The sequence below is a fragment of the Melopsittacus undulatus genome, chromosome 6 (assembly GCF_012275295.1).
Source record: "Melopsittacus undulatus isolate bMelUnd1 chromosome 6, bMelUnd1.mat.Z, whole genome shotgun sequence".
Classification (NCBI taxonomy): domain Eukaryota; kingdom Metazoa; phylum Chordata; class Aves; order Psittaciformes; family Psittaculidae; genus Melopsittacus; species Melopsittacus undulatus.
The window spans coordinates 34,863,852-34,883,187 of NC_047532.1; the positions used below are offsets into that span (position 1 = coordinate 34,863,852).

Consider the following 19,336-nt stretch of genomic DNA (forward strand, 5'->3'; position numbering starts at 1 on the left):
AGTGTTGCTAACCTCTGGCAACTTTTTCACACAGCTCGTGTGTTTGCCATATGAGTGGCGCCTAAGAATTCTCATCATTGTTATTCTCAATGCAGTTGTATCTGTGCTGATGGAGGTAAGAAATTCAAATGGAAAGAATGTTTAAGTGGGCTTTTTGCTAGGGTAGGTGTTTGTCTTTTGTTAAGAAGGTACTCTCTTCACGGTGTGAGTTGCCACTGTGTTCTTGTTAAGTTTGTATTCCTAAAAATGTCCTTTTAGGCTAGACTTAGGGTGTCAGGGTTTTCTATGTTAAAAACATAATTTCAAAACCTTTTAAATAAAAAAAAAGGGGGGGAAGAGGGGAGAGAAGTGGAGGGGCTTTTAAATTATTTTAACTGTTTTATGGGACAATACTCTCCATATTGATTTCCTAAGTTAATTCAGTTCAGAATAAATTAACATAGCAGAGAACTATGTAAAATCACTAGGCAAGCACATCTTTATTGAGTTGATTCATGTGCAAAGCTTATTGTTCAAAATAATCCAGGCCTATATAACGTGCTAATTTAATCTGATGCAAGTCCAGAAGTAGAGATTTTCATTCAGATCTGCTTTTTCCAGCCCTGAGCTTAACCAAGGTCAGTCACTCTGGATATTGACCTCTTCTGCTGTAATTCCAGAGTTAATGTGGGCAGAAACATGCCCTACCTTTTTTCCAGTTACACCTATGTTGTTTCCAAGAGTTGAAGTTTCACAGATACATCTTCCAGGAAGAGTCTGGATTCAAAGTCAGTCATTTATTCCCATGGTTAGTTCTTCTTGTTAAATTGATGCCTTATTTTCAACTTGAATACATTTGGGTTTTGGTTGCAGCCATTAGTCACTTTTTTTCCTGCAAGATGAAAAAACCTTTCAACATTATCTAACACTTGCACACTACAATTATCTATTTTTACTGTACAATGTTTTCGTCAGCTTCTAGTCAGTATTTCCATTACTATGTGAGGGATTGCTATCAAGGTAACCAGCATATTGTTTGCTTGGATCATGTCAGTTTGGCCTTTGAAGATTGCTATAGTATTACTGTTCTTTCCACTTGACTAGTTTTTTCCCTGTTATTCATAACTTAGTAAAAATAAATCAACCAAAGAGGTTTTTTGCATAATTTGATTGAAAAGGCTTTCTGTTCAAAACACATTCCAAATAGAACCTGCAGTGTATGCTATTATGTCACTGCCTATTGGAACATGTATTCAAGTGGTTCACATGAATATGGGGTAACTTGTCTTTTCCAAAATATGGCAGTAGCTACTAACTATTTTGGCCTTTGCCTTGTGGTTAACAAGTTTGTCCTCAGATCCTGTCTTTCTTACATTGTCTTATATTTACTCTTAACCTTGCTTGTGGTGTTTTCCTTTATGCTTTTTAATTCTTCCGTAGTTTTGTACTACTAAACTCTTAATAGTTTGGGGGGTTTTGCCTCCTTTTTATTTGTTAAGTTAAATTTTATGTATATTGCTTTCTTTACTACTGAAACAAAACAGGCATTCTGACGTTGTGGAACTGTGGCTTTTTTTGTCTTCTGATTAATTTAAACATTTTTGTTACCATCTCTGAGTTATCAGCTTTTTTTTAAATACTAAGATTATTCCTTGGAATTGAGCTTTGTGTTGATACATAAAGTCTAAATAGGTGCTGGTTACAGTTTTCAGTCCTGTGATAAATGTCACTAAGAGAAAGAAACTTACCTTCTGCTGAAGAATTACTTTGTTCTTGCAGGTGATCTTTCTAACTTCTATGCAAGCTGGTGATATTTCTGTTGTTGGAAGTGTAAGGGCTCCAATAGACAGTCTGTACAGTGTCAGTCCACGTATCAGCATGTGCCTCTTGTAGACAAATGGTTCTCCTCTGACTTAAAAGTTCATAATGTTCCACTCCTGGGCCTTGTTGGTTGCCACGCCAATCTGTAAAGTTGTGAAATTCTACTAAACATAACCTAGGCAATATAATTACTGTGCAATGTTTCTTCTCACCCAGTATTTCAAACCACACCCCACTCTTTTTCCTGTGTTGGTTTAATTTGTCATCTTTTGGTATTTTAATCGCTTAACTGTCATTGACAAAACTGGTAGGATGATTTGTTGCACTCCTTTCATACTGACTTACCTATTTATCTTGTTGCACATACTTTAGCAGTAGAAGTACCCATACAATTCAGTTTTATTGACATTAATTCTTTGGGATGTTCTGCATTGACTTGCAACCTATTTCTTCCGCTTCCACTATTAGTTGAATGCTTTGTTAAGACAGGTAAGTTGTCTTACAGCAAGTGACCAACAGAAGCATTGTCTTGTGATCCTCAAATCCCAAACCTTGTTTTGATACACACTTCACCTTCCGTAACTTCAGCCTGCTTTTGTCCCACCTTTTGAGCTGTGTCCAACTCCAACAATACTATTCTAGGCTCCCTGAAGCTTTTTCATGTAGTGGCAGCTCATTGCGTCCAATGTGTCATGTAGAACTCCCAGGCTATTTCATTCCTTCACTTCCAGTACAGCTCATTGCCTTTCTGTCTTTGTGTGTCTGGCTGGATTTTTTGCTCGCTATACTTCACACTACAGAGTTTCTGGGTGTGAGTTACTGAGAAGCAGTTATGGTTCATACTATGAGTATCTAGGAAAAGCTGCTGGTGGCATCTCCTTGCTTCTTTTAACAAGGTAATCTGTATGTATATCACCTAGAGTTTGTTCTACTGAGACTAATCCCTCAGTAATTGCATCTTTAAGAGTCTTATGATGATGAGATAAATAAGGGATTTGATTTATCATCTTTTGTTACACGTGTCAATTTGAACCTTTTGTGTCACACTGTGATCCTATGTAGTTTTTTCATGGCTTCTACAACAGGAATGGTTTCTGACTGTGGCTGCCCCAGGCATGTTTTCTGACGTGTTCTGTAAAGCTTCTGCTTCCATGTGGGTCCCAGACTAGGTTCACAAAGCATGCATATTCTTTCTACCAGACAACAGACATACATTGCACAACAAAGGCAGACCCTAGCAGATGTTTCTTTTCACCTCCTTACAGCCTGGGACAGACTGGCTTTAAAAACAAACATCTAGTAGTCTGAAGATTTGTTGGCAAATCGTTTCTAAAAACGCTATAAAATTCTGGTATATTATAAAATCATAAGCATTATAAAATCTATTATAAGTCTGGCTAATTAGCTCCCCTTTCTCAATGGCAGGGGTTAGTCAGAAGTTAAAAATGGAATCTGTCCAAAAGATCAGAGTTGTAGGCTCTAGGCCATGGAAGATACAGGTTCACACCTGTGTTGCCGGATTTGTCAAGGCTCTCGAGTCCTCCTACACAGCAGTATGAGAGTAACCAGATGTACTGAACATATTGTTCAACTTCTGCCTGTTCTGAAATCTGGAATGGCTCCTGCAGTATTCCTTCAGACTTCCTGCTGGTGGCCTTGCATTGCCACCTCACTAAAGCTTTTCTGGGAATGTGACTGGTTTAAAACAAACAATGAACAAAGCATAGCTCCAGCATGAAATCCACTATAATATTAAAGATGGTTTGAGGGGAAAGTGCTTTAAGCACTGAAGTTTTCAGTACTTCATAGTTTCTTTTAGAGTATTGAAACGCCTTAAGAATTTGTATTTATGATTTTTACCCATATTGATGGATGTGGATGTGGTCACTGTTGCAGTTGGTTTAAAGTACATGTTTGTATTCTTAAATCTCATGTAAGCACTTTAAGAATGAAAATGTTAATCACATAAGTACTGACAAGTAGTGTAAACTCTCTGTTCTGGCACTCTGTTAGTTATGCCTAACACTATTTCAGGTTTTATTTTTAACGTGCATACTAACAACAAATGATCATTAGTTTCTTTAACTCTTCCTGCTCACTATAATGTCTCACAGAATGTCCTCCTTGATATGATCCTTTGGAAGGTTGTGTTCAATCGAGACAAACAAGGAGAATATCGCCTCACCATGGCCCAGCCTCCTCAGGTTGGAGACTAATATTTTGCTGTCATCATTTGAGTGCATGTGGATTAATTCAGTGTTATCTTTTTATGATCTATGAGTGTCTGTTGCCTTATCTTAAGCTTAAGCTGCTTAAATCAGATTTCTGTTACTAGAATATTAAAAAAGAAAGGCTTCTAGTTATATATTTTTCTCCTTGTTGACTATCAAAGAAATCACCTCTGTATAGAAGAGCTGTGAAGCAAACCCAGAGGATTGCATTTTAAGACTTTTCTCACTTTATCTTCATTTTGCACACTAGCAAATTTTATTTGATTTTTCACAAGTTAGCATGCTAGGACTGGGAAGGGCTCAATGTGCTTGGAATCAGAATTGCTGATGCTGGGTCTAATCCAGTTCTTTAATAAACTGATTTGGTTGGGAGTTTTAAATCATTGTCTGAGAGCAGTAATTTATAGCATGTATAAATGAAATTAAACAAAACTATAAATGAAAGTATGTTATTAACCTCAGATGGTTTAGGAGGCCATTAGGAGACGTTCGGATTTAGCTCCTGGTTTTTCAGGTCACCAAAAATGTTGGTCATGGTACATGAAGGAAATCTATGTGAATCCCATAAAAACTAGCTTTTTCTTTAGGCCTGTTGTCTTATTACTTTCAGTTGGTTGTACATCTGTTCTTGCTAGAATTACAATGGTTTATTTCTCAGCACTAGTTTTTATTAAATGTATTCACTTCAGCTTGCATTTGTCCTTTTGAGGCTGTTTAAGAACAAATTGCCTTGTGTTCACTGAAGAATGGAAGTTGTGCTTAAGGTTCATGTTTGGTTCAGTTCACCAACTGAAAGAAATTCAGAGCATAAAGAAAACCATAGAATATATCTTCATTTAAATGTCAGCCATGTAGGCTATAGGTGCTCTCTGAGACATGAGAGGGATCCAGTCTTGAGAATCAGGAATGGTGTTTCTCTTCTCCAGCTAGTTAATGTACATTTAGGACTGGGAGAGGAAAAATAGGAAGGAAGACATAAATTCAATAATTTGTGTCTGTTTTGATAACTATTGATACCTGCAGGACTTAGTTTTCACAGTATCAGCAAGTTGAATTCTGCCACTTTTGGCTGGCTGCCTTCAGTTAAACAATTAATTGCTTAAAAGTGTTCTGAGACTCTGGGAATTTGTCTTCTTTTTCTAGACCAGGCTTTTATTCTTCAACAGTAACATCATTTAACTGCGCCTGTTACACCCTTGTTTATGGAAACTATTATAAAATATGCATAAAAGCTGTTGGTGACCTTCGATGTTGCAATAATGCAGAATACTTGGGTTTTCTTAATATTTTTTAAATGTCATTGCCACCATAGTGTAGAAGTAATGACACAAAGGAAGAGCTTCTGTACTATACATTCTGACATATGACAATATGACAAAATAGTAAATTAGAAACTAAAATAATAGGTGTTCCAGCGTTTTAGTATGTTCTTAGTTAATTTTTTCCTATGGTAATCCAACTTTCAAATCTGTTTGCTTCTGCAGGAGGCTGTGGATCGCTGTGGAGTCTCTTTCCTTTCTTCCCTGTTGGGTTGCAGAGAGAAGACACCAAAAGCCAAGTATATGCATCTAGCTCAGGAACTGCTGGTTGATCCAGAATGGCCACCAAAACCCAGAACAACAACAGAAGCAAAAACACCATCCCAAGAAAATGGTTCATATCAAATCATCACTGTAACATAACAGTGGATATTGGCAGCATGTGTCTTTAGTAGTATTCGTAAGAATGTAATTTTAAGGCTTTATTTGAAATTGCAGTATACTAAATGTCAAATTCTAATGCAGATGTGTCCAACTGTTTTGTCTCCCTGAATACAAAGTTCAGAGCCAGACATGTTATGGCTATACATTTTAAAAATGTAGGTTTCCTTAGGCAGAACAAAAATTATTGTTTCCTTCCACCTTCTTTCAAATTTCATTATTCTTAAATGAGACATATTTGAAGGCTTAAACTGCAGGGCAGTGAAAACAGGTTCATTATATTTGCTTGGAGTATCTTAATCATTGTGCTAACCTGCTTACCAGGGCACATGTTCATGTAAACCCTATGATGCAATGACATCAATGTACTAGAGGCACATAATAGTCTTACCATGCTTTTCTTTTTTTTCCCTTTTTCATACTCAGCTGTTGAAAAGCTTTGAGCTTCAGAACGGTTCTGAAGTTTTGGTGTGTGTACCATGAATTTTGTCCCCACTATTAAGGACTGTTTCCAGGTGTAATGTTTGGGGTTTAAATTTAATTCTTTAGTCTGCCACAGCAGGAATTGGGAATGCAATAGAAACATGCTCTGTCCTTAAGAAGAAAGCACATTGCTTTCAAGTGGGTTCTTGGCTTCTTTTGTAGCTAACCCCAAGGAAGGGCTTAAGTGGCCTCCAGAGGAGGAGGCATTTGGCTACACTCTAAAGTTTTTGGAGAAGGAAGGCTGGAGAATCTAAACACTCTCTTCTGTGTCATGTTTTATTACATTTAGCTATGCATTTCTTCACACACCTTGTTTTTTCCAGCAGAAGGATTTGATTATCCCTTTGTGGACCATGTTTTATTTGTAAATCTTAAGACAATTTTCCTATATACCTTGAAGTAGTAAGGCCAGAGTTACTGCTGCAAGGGAAATGGGGGTGGGAGGGAAGAATATTTTCACGTGCCCATGCTTTGGGATTTGTGCATGTTAAGAACATACACATTTCAAAGAGACTGCCAGTGTCTTAAGCACTATATGTAGCTGTATGAAACACAACTAAGTGAAAATAGATGAGCTAAAATCTGTCTTGCTGCAGAACTATAAGGCTTATGTGTATTTTATTTATTAAAAAAAAAAAAAAGAAGAAAAAAAAAAGAACCTTGCATCACCAGTAATGCTGCTTAAGCACTTGGGGTAGCGATACATTGTTTTGCCATTAGGCGGTGTCAAATACAAGACCACTAGAAAAACAGGTCTGCAAAGATGTAGAAGCAGGCATCGTCTTCATGTGCAGAGTTTAAAACTTCTTTTTTATTTTTTTGAGACCACAAATTACTTCTGTCCAAACCATCTTCAACTTGTTAAACTGTTAGAAAAGTCATTTTTGGTGTCTTTAGGAAGATGACAAAATAAGGACTCTTGATCAGTCTGTTTTGACCAGATGCAATTGACTAGTTCAGACACCTCCAAGCTTTGGGAGAGATCTGGAGAAGTCGCAATTCTCTAGAGAACCTTCAGAGAAGCAAGTCAGGTCCTTTAGAGGCATTGTGGAAGGAGGGCCCCAAACTCCCTTGCTGGCTGGGATCATTTAGAAGTGTGTGTATTCTGATGATGGAATTTGAGGTTGGGTGGTATTCATTGTTTGTTCTATGGGCTTTGGGTTTTTTTTTTGTTTTGGTTTTTTTTTTATTTTTTTGTTGTTGTTGGTTGGGATTTGTTTTTATTTTAATTCCTGTGGAGACAACTCCATTCCTGCATTGTTTTAATATGGGGAAATTTTCAGGTTGGACCTAATACTCTTGTGCTGTTCTGTAAGTCAGTACGGACAGTGTCCCCTGCTGCTGAGGTTATGGGTTCTGCAGCATTTACTGTGCCAATGAGGAATTTAAAAGTTGTGCTAAATGGTTTGGAAGACTTCTTCCTAGAACTTAAGTTATTAGGACTTGCTCCTCATAAATAGTATGCATATGGTGTCCTATCCTCCGGTCCAGCTGTCATCTCTCTTCCTGATTACTTTTTTTATTGTTGTTTGTTTTTAAGAGGTGGAGCAGGAAGAAGGGGGAAGTGGTTTTCTTAGCATTCATTCAACAGAGCAGTGTAAAAGTCCTGGCTTCTTAAGGCTGTAAACATAGAACAACATTGGTACCTTTTAAGGGGTCTACAGCTGTGGACTTGGATAAATTTATTAATCATGAACTTGAGTCAGTTGGCTGATTTCTGTTAGCGTTGATTTTACAAAATCTTTGTAGCATGGAATAATTGATGAAGAATAATTCTTAGCAGCGTAAGTAGTATTCAGATTTTAAAAAACCCACAATATTTTAGTTGAAAAATGTTGTGAAGCTATGCATCTTGGACCTGGGAGCTGTGACTTACGCTTAAATGCTTTTGCTTTCCATTACATTGACCATTATAGCTTGACTATTCCATCAGAAGTGAAAGAAAATATTTGTGTCTTTCCCTTTTAAATACTTTTGCTTAATACTTTCTCTAAACTGATAATTTCTCTTGGCATATTTTATTCCTTAAGATAGACTTTCAATCTGATTCTGATTAATTAGACTTATCTAGAAAGTAAGGAGGAAACAGCTTTTTAAGGTAGGCTTGACTTCGGAGAGCATTTTAGGGAACTCAGTTGCCAAGTGTCTCTCCACTTGATTGAGTGACTCATGGGTCATGAGCCTATTAAACTTGAATATTTTGCAAATGGGAGCTGGTTTCCTCAAGGTATGCATTCAGAGTTGGTAAATGTTCTTGAGGTTGCATGCTTGAGCTCTGACCTATTTGCTTCTGACGCTTAGTCAAGAATAACAAATCAGCTTTTCTAAGAATCCTTTTTGTTGTTGCAAGTTCAGCCACAAAATAAGCTTCTGCATCTTCTGCAATTATTGTGATTTATGCCTTTCTGCCCAAGAGCTGAGTTTAGCCACCTATAATTTTTCTCATCTTGAGCAGTTTAGTTTTTCTGGTTTTCAGAAATGCAGCAAACTATATCTGCATAGTGTATTCAGTTTCTGCTTTGAAGTAAAACGAAATTCAGTTTGTAGTGAAAAGAATCTCTTCTAATGTTCATCTTGGAAGTCTAAATTCAGGTGAACAGACTGATTTAGTGAGCTCCACTAGATACTTAGTAGACATTTTCTTCCTGCTGTATATTTTGGCCTTACATTGAGGAGTTTGATTTATTATTAAATTATTTGTGTATGCAGACTTTAATCTGTACGTATTTTACTTTGATGTATTAGGATTTGTAAATATTACTGATTTTTAAATATTATTTATGCACATACCTAAAGGACTGGTCTATCCAGAAAAGCAATTGCTAAATAATAAATGTTACTTTTTAGAAATAAATTGCAAGATCATTAAATTGTATATCCCTCAGGGTAATTTTTAAAGGTTTTTTTTCCTCTTCTCTTCAGATTTGATTAGCAGAAACTGCAGTTTCATGTACTATAGAATGAAATCTACTGTAAAAACAACAAAAAAGTGCTGCGAGTAATGCTTGAGTAGAAGCAGCTAAAACACCCACAGCACTGACTGTCCATATTCATTGTAACTTCAATTGGAAACTCTTACTGTTGCACTTTTAAAGAGTTATTGGATTTTTAATTCTATTTATTTTTGTCTTTCTTCATGAAGGTTGTGCTGAACAGTCATCACAAATTGGGTAAATAATCCTGTACTGTATATGTATATACAGTATAATGTTAAGCAGATGTGGAGTCCTTTTTATGCTGCAAATTTTTAATGCTTATGTTGGGCATCACATAATGAGAGAGCTAAAGTTCTGTAGGATTTCTCCCATGGAATTCTGACTTGTAAACTTAGGGTTTTGTATGTCTAAGGGAAAGCTGTGGGGTTTTGACAGTTTTTAGAGTCTTGAGTATGTTGATTTTATACAGTAAAGCTTCAGGTTTTTAAAGATATTTTAAACAAACTGCAGCTTGTTTGATAATTATGTGAACCAGAAACTACTCAGTTTGTCATGAATTCTCAAGCCTAACACAGATTAAAAGGTTCATCACTACAGTGCTCTCTAGAAGCTCAGCTTCCTTTTTATTTTTAGATCTGAGATGATACTACATCTTTGTATTTAAAATATGTATTGCTGCTCTAGAATGGTACCCTGTTGTCAAGAGGCATACATAATTAACTGTACAATAGAATTGTAAATAGACTTGTAAATCATTTTTGTGACTGAAGCTCTTTGAAAATAAAATTAAAATGAACAGATATTTTAACTCTTCTCATTAGTTTCATGAAATGGTTTTTAATTATTCTTCATAAAATTAGATCAAAAGCTTGTTGAAGAATACAGACTTATTCCCTGATGTCCTGGTATCTTGTTCAGTGCCTGCATATTTTTGAAGACTGGGTGCAGAACTATGCATGCTGTTTGTTAGCAGTGGTATGGTAGTACTGCAGTTCTGCAGGAGGAGAATACTGACCGTACTTTTACCTGCTGGCTCATGAGAGCCATTTCAAAGCCAGACCTTGTACATGTGATAGCAGCTTGTTTCCATTTCCTGTTATCCACATGTTCCTTCTGCTCTTTGACACGTGGGAGGTGTTATCTTGAAAAGACTCTAGGGCAAACGTTCCTGGTTGTGAGCTGTCACTTTGCTGCAGTCACCTTCAGAAGAGCCACACAGAAATGAAGACATCTTTTCCATCCTGTGGCTGACCCACCATTTAAATGTTCATTGGCAGAGCACATGATTTTAAATTTGAAGATAAGATACTTATAATACCTGGTTACTTAATTAGAAAGACTTAATCTTTCAATTTCAAGCTAATATTTTGGTAACTTAAAGCTTTTTTCTCTTCAGAATCTTTCTGGATTTAGGCTTTGTTGGCCAGAAGACTTGCAGGAAAAACAGAAGCCAAATAAGCCAACTCTGGATCGCTTAGCCAAAGCATTAAATAAAAAACTCTCCATTCTTTACTCAAATTGCTTTGACTCCAGTCCTTCAAGAAAGTCAGAGCAGCCTTCTAAAGGTACAGATCAATCACTTGGTTGTTTAAAGTAGGTGTGTCCTGTCCTTCAGAACATAATGTGTGGCAGACCACAGTGAATCTGTGTAACAAATATGCAATTTCTGATGATAATTTGTATTGAAATGTATACTTCTGACTTCACCCAGATTTGCACTGGGTTGGCTGAAGTACATGCCCCAGTATTGCTATCAAAGAAGCTGGAAGTGTTTTCTGTGCTGTTGCATGTGTGAGTGCAAACTTTCTCCTGTTCTGTCAGTGGTCTCAAAATCTAATTTTGGAGTTGCATACAACCTGTGGAAGCTGGCTGCTTACACAACTAAATATAGGCAAAATCTGCTCTGAGGCTTAAAATACTCTTTGGCCTTTCACAGTAGTTACGCAAATAGGGGTGAAAGTGTTATCTAGAGGATGCGTTTTGCTGTTTTACTTCCCATTTAAAGTGCAGAATCATGGTGAAGGCTGATTGCCTGCTATGCTCCTACTAAGTTTATCTGAAAGGCAGATAAGTTTGTAAGGTACAATTTAAAATTCCTTTTTCATGCTCACATTAGTTTAGAAACTTGCAAGAAAGTAAAAAAGTTAAGTCCCAAGGTAAATTATATGTGTGCTCAGTATTCTATGAAATTAAGCTCAAAACTGATCTGTGACTTTTAATATAGCAACACTATTAATGCATTGCTTCTGGCATCCTTTTTCAGTCTTCAGAAATAGTAAGGGGGTGGTAGAAAGGGAAAGAGGCTTTAGACCAGGACATGGTAAATGACCAGCCAGGCTGGTGTCCTTTCTGGAATGCTAGGTGTCTCACAGAAGGGTTTGAGGAGAGATATTAATGCAGAGGAATGTATAATTATGATTATTATATGGATCTTACTGTGACTTCCATTATAGAAGTTTATTTCTTTTAAAAATACCATTTGCTTGAGATCCATAGGATTATCCAGATCCTGTGCCAGTTGTATGCGTGTGGTCTTACTCTCTTGCAAGAATTTCTACCATTTTGTTTGTGAAAATGTCTTCAAGCACTTCTAAGTGTCTAACATTGTCTCGTTGCATACATTCTTTTGTTATAAGACCAAGGAAATGGACATCCCCAGTCTAGTCTAGCGTAAGCCTGTTTCTTATTCTACAGACTGTGGCCTGCAGTCATGCCTTCTGAGCCACCTGCATTTACAGTCTCTAACATAACAAATTTGTTCGGGCTTTTTTACCCTTCTTGTTCTCTAGATTTTAATTTCTCTATCTCACTGAATCCTGGAATTCTGCTGTGGTCTTGGGTTGAGCTGGGGAAGGCTGAGATGCCAGTTAGAGTTTGAAAAGTAAATTTCTTGGTGTGTTTCTGCTGCATGTGGAGGGTTGTGCCCATGCACCACCAGGAAGCAGTTCACCAGCTGCCTGCTCATCATGCTGTGGGCTGAGGTGCCCATGTGGACAGGGATGTGCTCATCAGCATGCCAAGGTGGGGATAAGTGGGTTCAGGGACAGGCTGGTTCTTGAGTTTTGAGGTGAAGGTTCATGAGAGATGGTCGGTCTGGGGGTCGGAGGTACTACTAGGAAGACAGGATACTCTGTTTGACATGGAAAAGTCCTTTAGAAGTGTGAAATCTTACAGCCTGGTTTTGGTGACTTACAGTCTCATTCAAAAAAGTTCCAGAAAGCCCAGTTAAGAGCTTGCTTTGTGACACCATGTTGATACTGTGTAGTTGATACCACTAGGTGCCATGTTCTTACCTTCCGAAGGAAGGGAGGCAGATTTTACCAATCTGCAGTACTCTGAACCTAACCAAGATTTTTTTATTATTATTTATTATGTTTAAGCTACTCTCTTTTGCTTTTTCTTTTTTTTATGCAGCAGCTGGTTTTGATCCATGGTTCTTGTCAGCAGTTAGGCATGTAAGAAGCTCTGCTATCTCAGTGGTAGGGTTTGTACCTGTGTCTGTTGATGTTGTTGGGGGAGAGCTTCACCCTTTCCCTTGGAAAAAGGGTATGTTGGGATGGAGCCCTCCTCTTCCCTAGTATTCTCAATGCTGAAGACTGACACGGCATCGGCTGTGCCAGCTGTGTCTCTAGAACTTGCGCAGCTATTCCTGCAGTCCCAGCTGTTGCTTCTCCTACTCATCAGCCAGGTGCTTGACTTCCAGATTTCTGGTACACTTAGACTTGTTGATTTCACTAAGAAAGTATTTCTAAACTGTGGATTTCTGTTTGACATGCTCTTTTAAATATTAGCATTATAGCCAGGATTGCTTTCCTGTTCCTTTTTTTGGTTGGAAATCTATACAACTTCCCAGCTCCATGGTGTTTTGTGCTGATTTATCTTTATTGCTACAGCTTTCCAGCTAACTTCATGGCACTTCTTTCCTCTCATTTCATTATATTTTTACTACCACTGATAACTTAGCACTATGTTAAGCTGTTGAAATGAGACTCGTTAGTTATTAGAGGCTCACTCCTGTCCTGTGCTCTATGAGTTCTTGTGTGTCGTTTCAGACTATGTCAAAAATAACCTGTTGCTTTTTCTGTGGTGTTGAGCTGTTCCAAGAAGTGAGTATTTGCAAATACTGGGAAATGCTTTAACAGAACTTTGTGCTGCTTTGCTTTTAATATAGGCTGCTTAAAATATAGGACACCCTTTTACCTCCGTTGTCTGTTTTTGCAGGCTAAACTTTATTTTTAAACCTTGGGTAACCTACAATAAAAAAACAGTGGGTACAGGACCTTTTGCTTTTTTTTAAAAATACTTTCTGTGTGTAACAAAGTTGCTTTTCTGTTCAAATAAACACATGCCTTATGACTACTTAGGGTTTCATCATGATTTTCATATGATTTTTTATACTTGACTAGTACAAATATAAACAAGGAATTCTTGATTTACAAAAGAGTTTTATGTGTACTTCTCAGTGTAAGCTGACCACCTTAGAAATATTGGCAGTCAACAGTAATAGAGATTTTGAAGTTTACTTTCACGCCAAGAGAAATTTTGCACACATTTGCAGGTTTTATGATATATTCATACAAGTGCTGCTAAGTTACTATCTGTGATCAAATCCTGACTCTCTCTTGTCTCTTGTAACAGCTAATGTTTCTGGCACTTCAACAAAGATGTTGGTGTTCTACTTGTCAGTGATGATCAAGCTTTTCTTACAGTTGGATGCATCTCTTTGTCCTCAGAAGTGCAACTGCTCTTCAAAAAATGCAATTCATTGCTCTGGTCCCCACATCAAAGACCTGGAATCCTTAAATCTGCCTTGCAATATGACAGAAATTCACATAACGGGCACTAATGTAGCATACTTGAAGAATGTTTTTTCTAGGATGGTGGAACTGCAGCATCTCATCTTGTCTTCAAACAACATCTCTCTGATTTCACCAGTGGCTTTTAAAGGCCTGAGAAGGCTAAAAGCCCTCAAACTGCTAGAGAATAAGCTGGTCGAACTTCCTGCAGAAGTTTTTGATGACATGGCACAGCTTCAGCAACTGATCATTGAAAATAACAGGTTGAAATCCATCGAAGAAAACCTGTTTGACAAACTAGCTAGTTTGGAGGAGCTTTACTTGAACAAAAACCAACTAACAGCACTTCCCAGTGGTGTGCTGAAGAAACTTGCCAAACTCAAAGTACTGAACTTGTCAAGAAATTATTTGGCAGCACTGCCTAGAAATATATTTAGTGCATTAACCAGGCTCGAGAAGCTGATGCTGTACTTTAACAGGCTGTCTTCAATAGAGTCTGGTATGTTTGATAGCCTGAAGGAGCTGATGGAGCTCTTCCTGCATTCCAATAACATCCAGTCCATTGCCCCTGATGCATTTTGTTGTCTTAATAAACTGAAAAGCCTAACGCTTTCCAGGAACAAACTTGAGGTTTTGCCCTCTGGGCTCTTTCTACATTTGCATGACCTGTCTAAATTGACCTTGTACAGGAACCCACTGAAGTCTCTTCCAGAAGTATTGTTTGGAGAAATGAGGCATCTTGGTGGCCTGTGGCTGTATCACACAAAGCTCTCAACAATACCAGATTTTGTGTTCAGTAACTTGACAAATTTAGAGCTTCTTGTGCTGAGTTTTAATCCAGAGCTTAGTTTTCTTCCTAAGAATGTATTCAGTGGTCTAAATGAACTGCGGGGCCTTTCTCTGCATACAAATAATATTTCCAGTTTGCCAGAGGGCATCTTCCTGAGCCTTCAGAAACTGCAGAACATTTCTCTTTTTGATAAGAGGCTGGAGGTTCTTCCTAGAAACCTCTTTCATAATCTCAAGCACCTTCAGAAAGTTTACCTGAATAGCACTAAGCTGCAATGTCTTCCTGGAGACTTCTTTACTGCTTTACCTGAGCTGCAGGAAGTCTTTCTTGACAACAACCCTTGGAGATGCGATTGCCAAATTCTTGGTTTCAGAGAGTGGCTCCTCAAGAGCATGGAGATAGTTAAAAACGTGCCATCTCTAATGTGTCAGAGCCCGCTGGCACTACAGAATATTTCTCTTGTGGCTCTAACAGATGAGCACCTGAACTGCCCGCCAGCCACAGCCATTACATACCAGACGTTCAGCTCAGCTTACTCCCAGACATTGACTTCTCTTGTGACGGAGCACTTAACATCTTGGGAGACTGCAGTGCCTGACATGGATACCAGCACACCCACATCAATTCCTCTTGCAACCCTGGGTTTTACCTCCTCACGTCTTGAAGATGTTGGACAGCCTAGGTTTCATTTGTCAGAAGTGCCAATCCAAACTTCACCCAGTGTCATTGTACAAACCAACAGTGTCAGAGGAACAGATTTAACTACTCTTGCCTGGTTGGATGAGATACCAGCCCACAGAAGTGCTAAACCCTATTTTAATGCCAGAGTTGCATATTGTCAGTTGTTCTCGTGCCTTTACAATTTGATTTTAACACTCCAGACTGTAACCATTGTGCTCAGTCTGTATGTGATGGGTAAAACCAGGCAACTCTTGCACTCCAGAAATACTGCTACTCAGCCTGTAGTTCTGGTAAAATTTTTGAGAAGATGATAGAGAATACCAGCTGAAGAGAGGATTAGAAGCATTGTTTTGGATGCATTTTGAGCATTTGGGCAGTTGACACTTGATTCAGGTATGGATTGCAAATCTTCGTGCAAAGAACCAAAAAGAGCTTGGTTTTACAGCATAATGAAAATGTGCTTTTATGTACCTTAATATTTGCTAAAAGTGGTTGTAAACACCATATATTGCTACAACACTTGGTGTGTGAACCCAGAGGGAGAGTGAAAGAAGATCTGTGGTCACCTCTATGTGTGTATTACGAGTTACCTGCATTGGACTGCAACCCTGTCCCTGCCAGGCCCTGTTGCCTGCTGTTGTGCTCACGTTGCTCTCATGGACATGGCATCAATGTAGGGAAGTCCACATAGGAACATGGCTTTAACCATGCTTTAAAGGTTATCTGTAATACTCCAAAATGTTCCTTATACTACCTGCAATGTTTTGTCTGTTTATTGTGAAAGCAAAGGGTATTTCGGGGAAGAGATGCTGGAAAATACCTTCTAAAAATACGGGTGGGGGCTGAATGGTATAGTGCAAGTGTCTTAGTTTTTGCTTTATGTCCTCAAACCCTTTCCAGGACATGGCAGTAGTAAGGGGTACCATTTAAAGCTAATAGTGCTTTCCTCTAGCTTAACCAGAGGAAAGTAAGTAAGGTGCTAGGCTAGGAAATAGAAACTTGATGTGTTTTGTTCATTTATAAACTTTGTAAAGTGACTTAGCTTTTTCTTAAAAACTCTGATGTTGTACTTAAAAGCCTCTGGAAGTGGATCTGTGGCTCTTTGGGCAGGAGACACTATACTCCAGGAGTCCTTTTGTAGCTTTACTGACTTTCTGACTATTGAGGTCTTTCCTGGATGGCCTTGAAATGGCACATTACAAGCCTGAGGTGAAGGGAGCCTGCATTTGCTGCAGGTCTGTGGCTTGTTCCCTGTTGTGTGCTCCTCTAGGCTGTGCATTGTTCTACAGGCTGCTTTGTTTCAGAGTGCTCTGCTACTGGACTTGAATTCCTCTTCTAGGCTGTGAAAGGAGACAGTATGCTTCTGTGGTGGTAAGTAACTGTACTGGTGTTGAGGTTTAATAAAATTTAGCAAGCCTGGCTAAACAGAAGCTGTCTCTAAGGAAAGAGAAATACAAGTCACTACAGCTGGGGCAAAATAATCTGGAACTGGATTCATAAACACAACCTCCATAATACTTACTGCAATGTGTTTAAGAGAGAGCACAAACCCAACACGCAGCTTTCTGGGTGGTTGCATGCTAGTGGCCCAAAGGAGGCAGTTGTTACAAATACAGGCTCTTGGTTGGCCAACTGTAATGACCACCTAGTGTTGTGCCTGCTCCAGTGCTGTTGTGCTGGTGCCACGCAAGCATCTGCTCGCAGCAGGCAGAAGATAAGTATAATCTGAGCTACTGAGGAAGTTGTTGTGCAGACCGTGCTGGTCACTGTTTGCCTCGGTGAGATGCTAAAGAAATGTGCTGGTGGCTGTGGGCCCTTGGATGCAGTCTGATTTCTAAGAAAGGCATCACTTTGGATGTCATAGGGGTGTATGACCCCCTGGTGTACAGCCCCTGGAAGAGCAGTGGGATAGCAACAGCTGCCATCCTCCTAAACTCTCCTTTGGCCACTCCAGCTCCGCAGCGGGGCCAGCTGGGTCTCTGCGCTGCTCCTTTGACTCCTGTTGCGCAGTCGCTGAGCTCTGGCGCGTGGTGGCTCTGGCACATGTCTGCATGCAGTCAAGTGCTCAGAGGAGGATGATTTGTCTCTGCATGCTGTCATCGGGCTTTCCCCATGCTTGAGCCAGACGAGGAAGTGAAGTCAGCAGACAACAAAAGGCTGGAGCACTAAGGGGTCTCTTACTTAACTCTTCCTCTGAGGTGTCATGTTCTGAACTGCCTCTGATTCACTGCTTCTTGTCCAGCACAGCTCACCCCTTCCTGCACAACTCCTTGGCCTGGGAAATCCAAGGATATGCTTGTTTATATCCCATCTCTGATTTGCCTGGAAAAAAGTGTCTTCCAGGTCAGCGTGACAGTGGCTGTGGTGGGCAGGGAGGCAACATGGGGGCCCCTTGGGAAAAGTGCAGCCCCTCCCTGGGCAGCATTGCCTTGCAGCTGTCTCAAGGCTCCAATGGCTTGCCATCACCAGTGTATTGGCAAGGTTTTTCCCAGTCCCTGCAGCCCACACCTCCAAGATCTACTGACCAACCTTCACCACTGTGCTGGGCTTGGAGGGACAGGGGGCTGGAAAAGATTGGAGCTATGTAATCCCTGGTCCAGGGCGTCCCTGCTGTTGGAGAAGGGGTGGGTGCAAAGCACATCTGCACTCAGTGGCTGAGGGGATTGGCTGCACACTCTTGGCTTCTGCATGGGATGAAGAGTCACGATTAACATGAGTCCAGGAGCTGCCTCTGGGGCCACATCCTAGTCAGTAGCACTTGGGGTACGTCACTAATGCAGCCAAGCCAAGGGTCTTCATAACTTGCTCAGTTGCCTCAAACACTCGTTTCTGTGGAAGTTGTTCCTGCTTTAGGAAATCCCTGAGCAGTGGGAGCTCTGATCCCCCATGTCAGACCACGGGAGTATGCTCCATGTTTCCAGCCTGATGTCACTGCAGGTGCCATTCTCCTTTGCTTGCTGGGACTTGAATGTACAGTGTCCCTGAAGAGCAGCATGGCAAGGAGGGAATTAACCACTGCTGTAAGTGCCAGCAACTTTCTGCCTGTTTCCCAGCTGCTGCATGGCCCTTCAAGGCCATCAGCACCCATGTCAAGTGCTTGTGTCCCTGCTGTGTCTCTGCCTGATGCTATGGAGATTGATCATGTCTCATCCAAGCTTCCAACCAGCACATCTCGCCTGCGGATGCTGATGCAGCAGCCACAGTATCACAGCACAGCATTTCTGAGGGATGACAGAATAGCTGGGAAGAGATGCAGCCAACGGCATGTACCCATGGGACAAGGCTGGGCTTGTGAGTGTTTATAGGTTCTCACAGTGATCAGGAGGCCTGAAGCTCCTGCTTTGCCCCTGCTCCAGACAGAGATTGGAGATATGGAGTTGTTCTGCCCCATTTTCCTAGCCAAAGTCTGGGTTCACATCCCCTTTCCTCCTGGGTGTCTATGGGTGGCTAAGCCCTTCTTAGCTGTTGCTTGGTCCATGGTGAATTGCAGGGTATGGGGCTGTTGCTGCCCCTGCTCCAGCAGTACCCCGAGATGTGCTGCTACCAGGCCCAGCCCCTCTTGTGCAATCACTGCTTCAGGACTGTTGTGTTTCTCTGGGAGTTGCCAGGCTTCCAGCTGTGCTTCTGTGTCCCTCTGGATGAAAACAGGCCAGGACAGGGAGCCAGCGCTGGCTGGCAGTGGGCTCCCTGCACTGCTGTGCACTCCTCTGCCTGCTTTTCCTGGGCACTTGGGAGCCATGGAGCCTCTTCTCCCTTGGGGTGTTAGGAGTGGGTCCCTGGGGCCCTCCTGGCTGTCAGGGATGGCTTTACAGAGGTGAAGAACTGTGTGAAGCTGATCCAGCAAACACACAGCACTGCATGAGCAGGGACAGCCCCCCCACCATCACCTCCTGCTCCAGCGGGTCCTTCCTCCCTCTCA

At 40.3% G+C, this 19,336-nt stretch overlaps 2 protein-coding genes across 6 annotated transcripts in view; both read left to right on the top strand.

Moving 5' to 3' along the window:
• ATP13A3 (ATPase 13A3) overlaps positions 1-9,963 on the top strand; it is a 61,570-nt gene extending 51,607 nt beyond the window's left edge. For 4 of the 5 annotated variants that reach the window (XM_034063594.1, XM_034063598.1, XM_034063596.1 and 1 more), the window contains 3 exons: positions 35-115; positions 3,915-4,004; positions 5,516-9,963. In XM_034063594.1, the coding sequence (XP_033919485.1) occupies positions 35-115; positions 3,915-4,004; positions 5,516-5,713 (369 nt within the window). In that variant the 3' untranslated portion in view covers positions 5,714-9,963. The remainder of the gene's footprint in view (positions 1-34; positions 116-3,914; positions 4,005-5,515) is intronic. The other variant, XM_034063597.1, reaches the window with a different exon arrangement.
• A 3,833-nt stretch (positions 9,964-13,796) lies between these two features.
• GP5 (glycoprotein V platelet) lies at positions 13,797-15,845 on the top strand. Its single transcript, XM_005147004.2, has one exon. The coding sequence runs from the start codon at positions 13,815-13,817 to the stop codon at positions 15,726-15,728; it is 1,914 nt and encodes a 637-aa protein (XP_005147061.1). The 5' UTR covers positions 13,797-13,814; the 3' UTR covers positions 15,729-15,845.
• Positions 15,846-19,336: the final 3,491 nt, after the last annotated feature.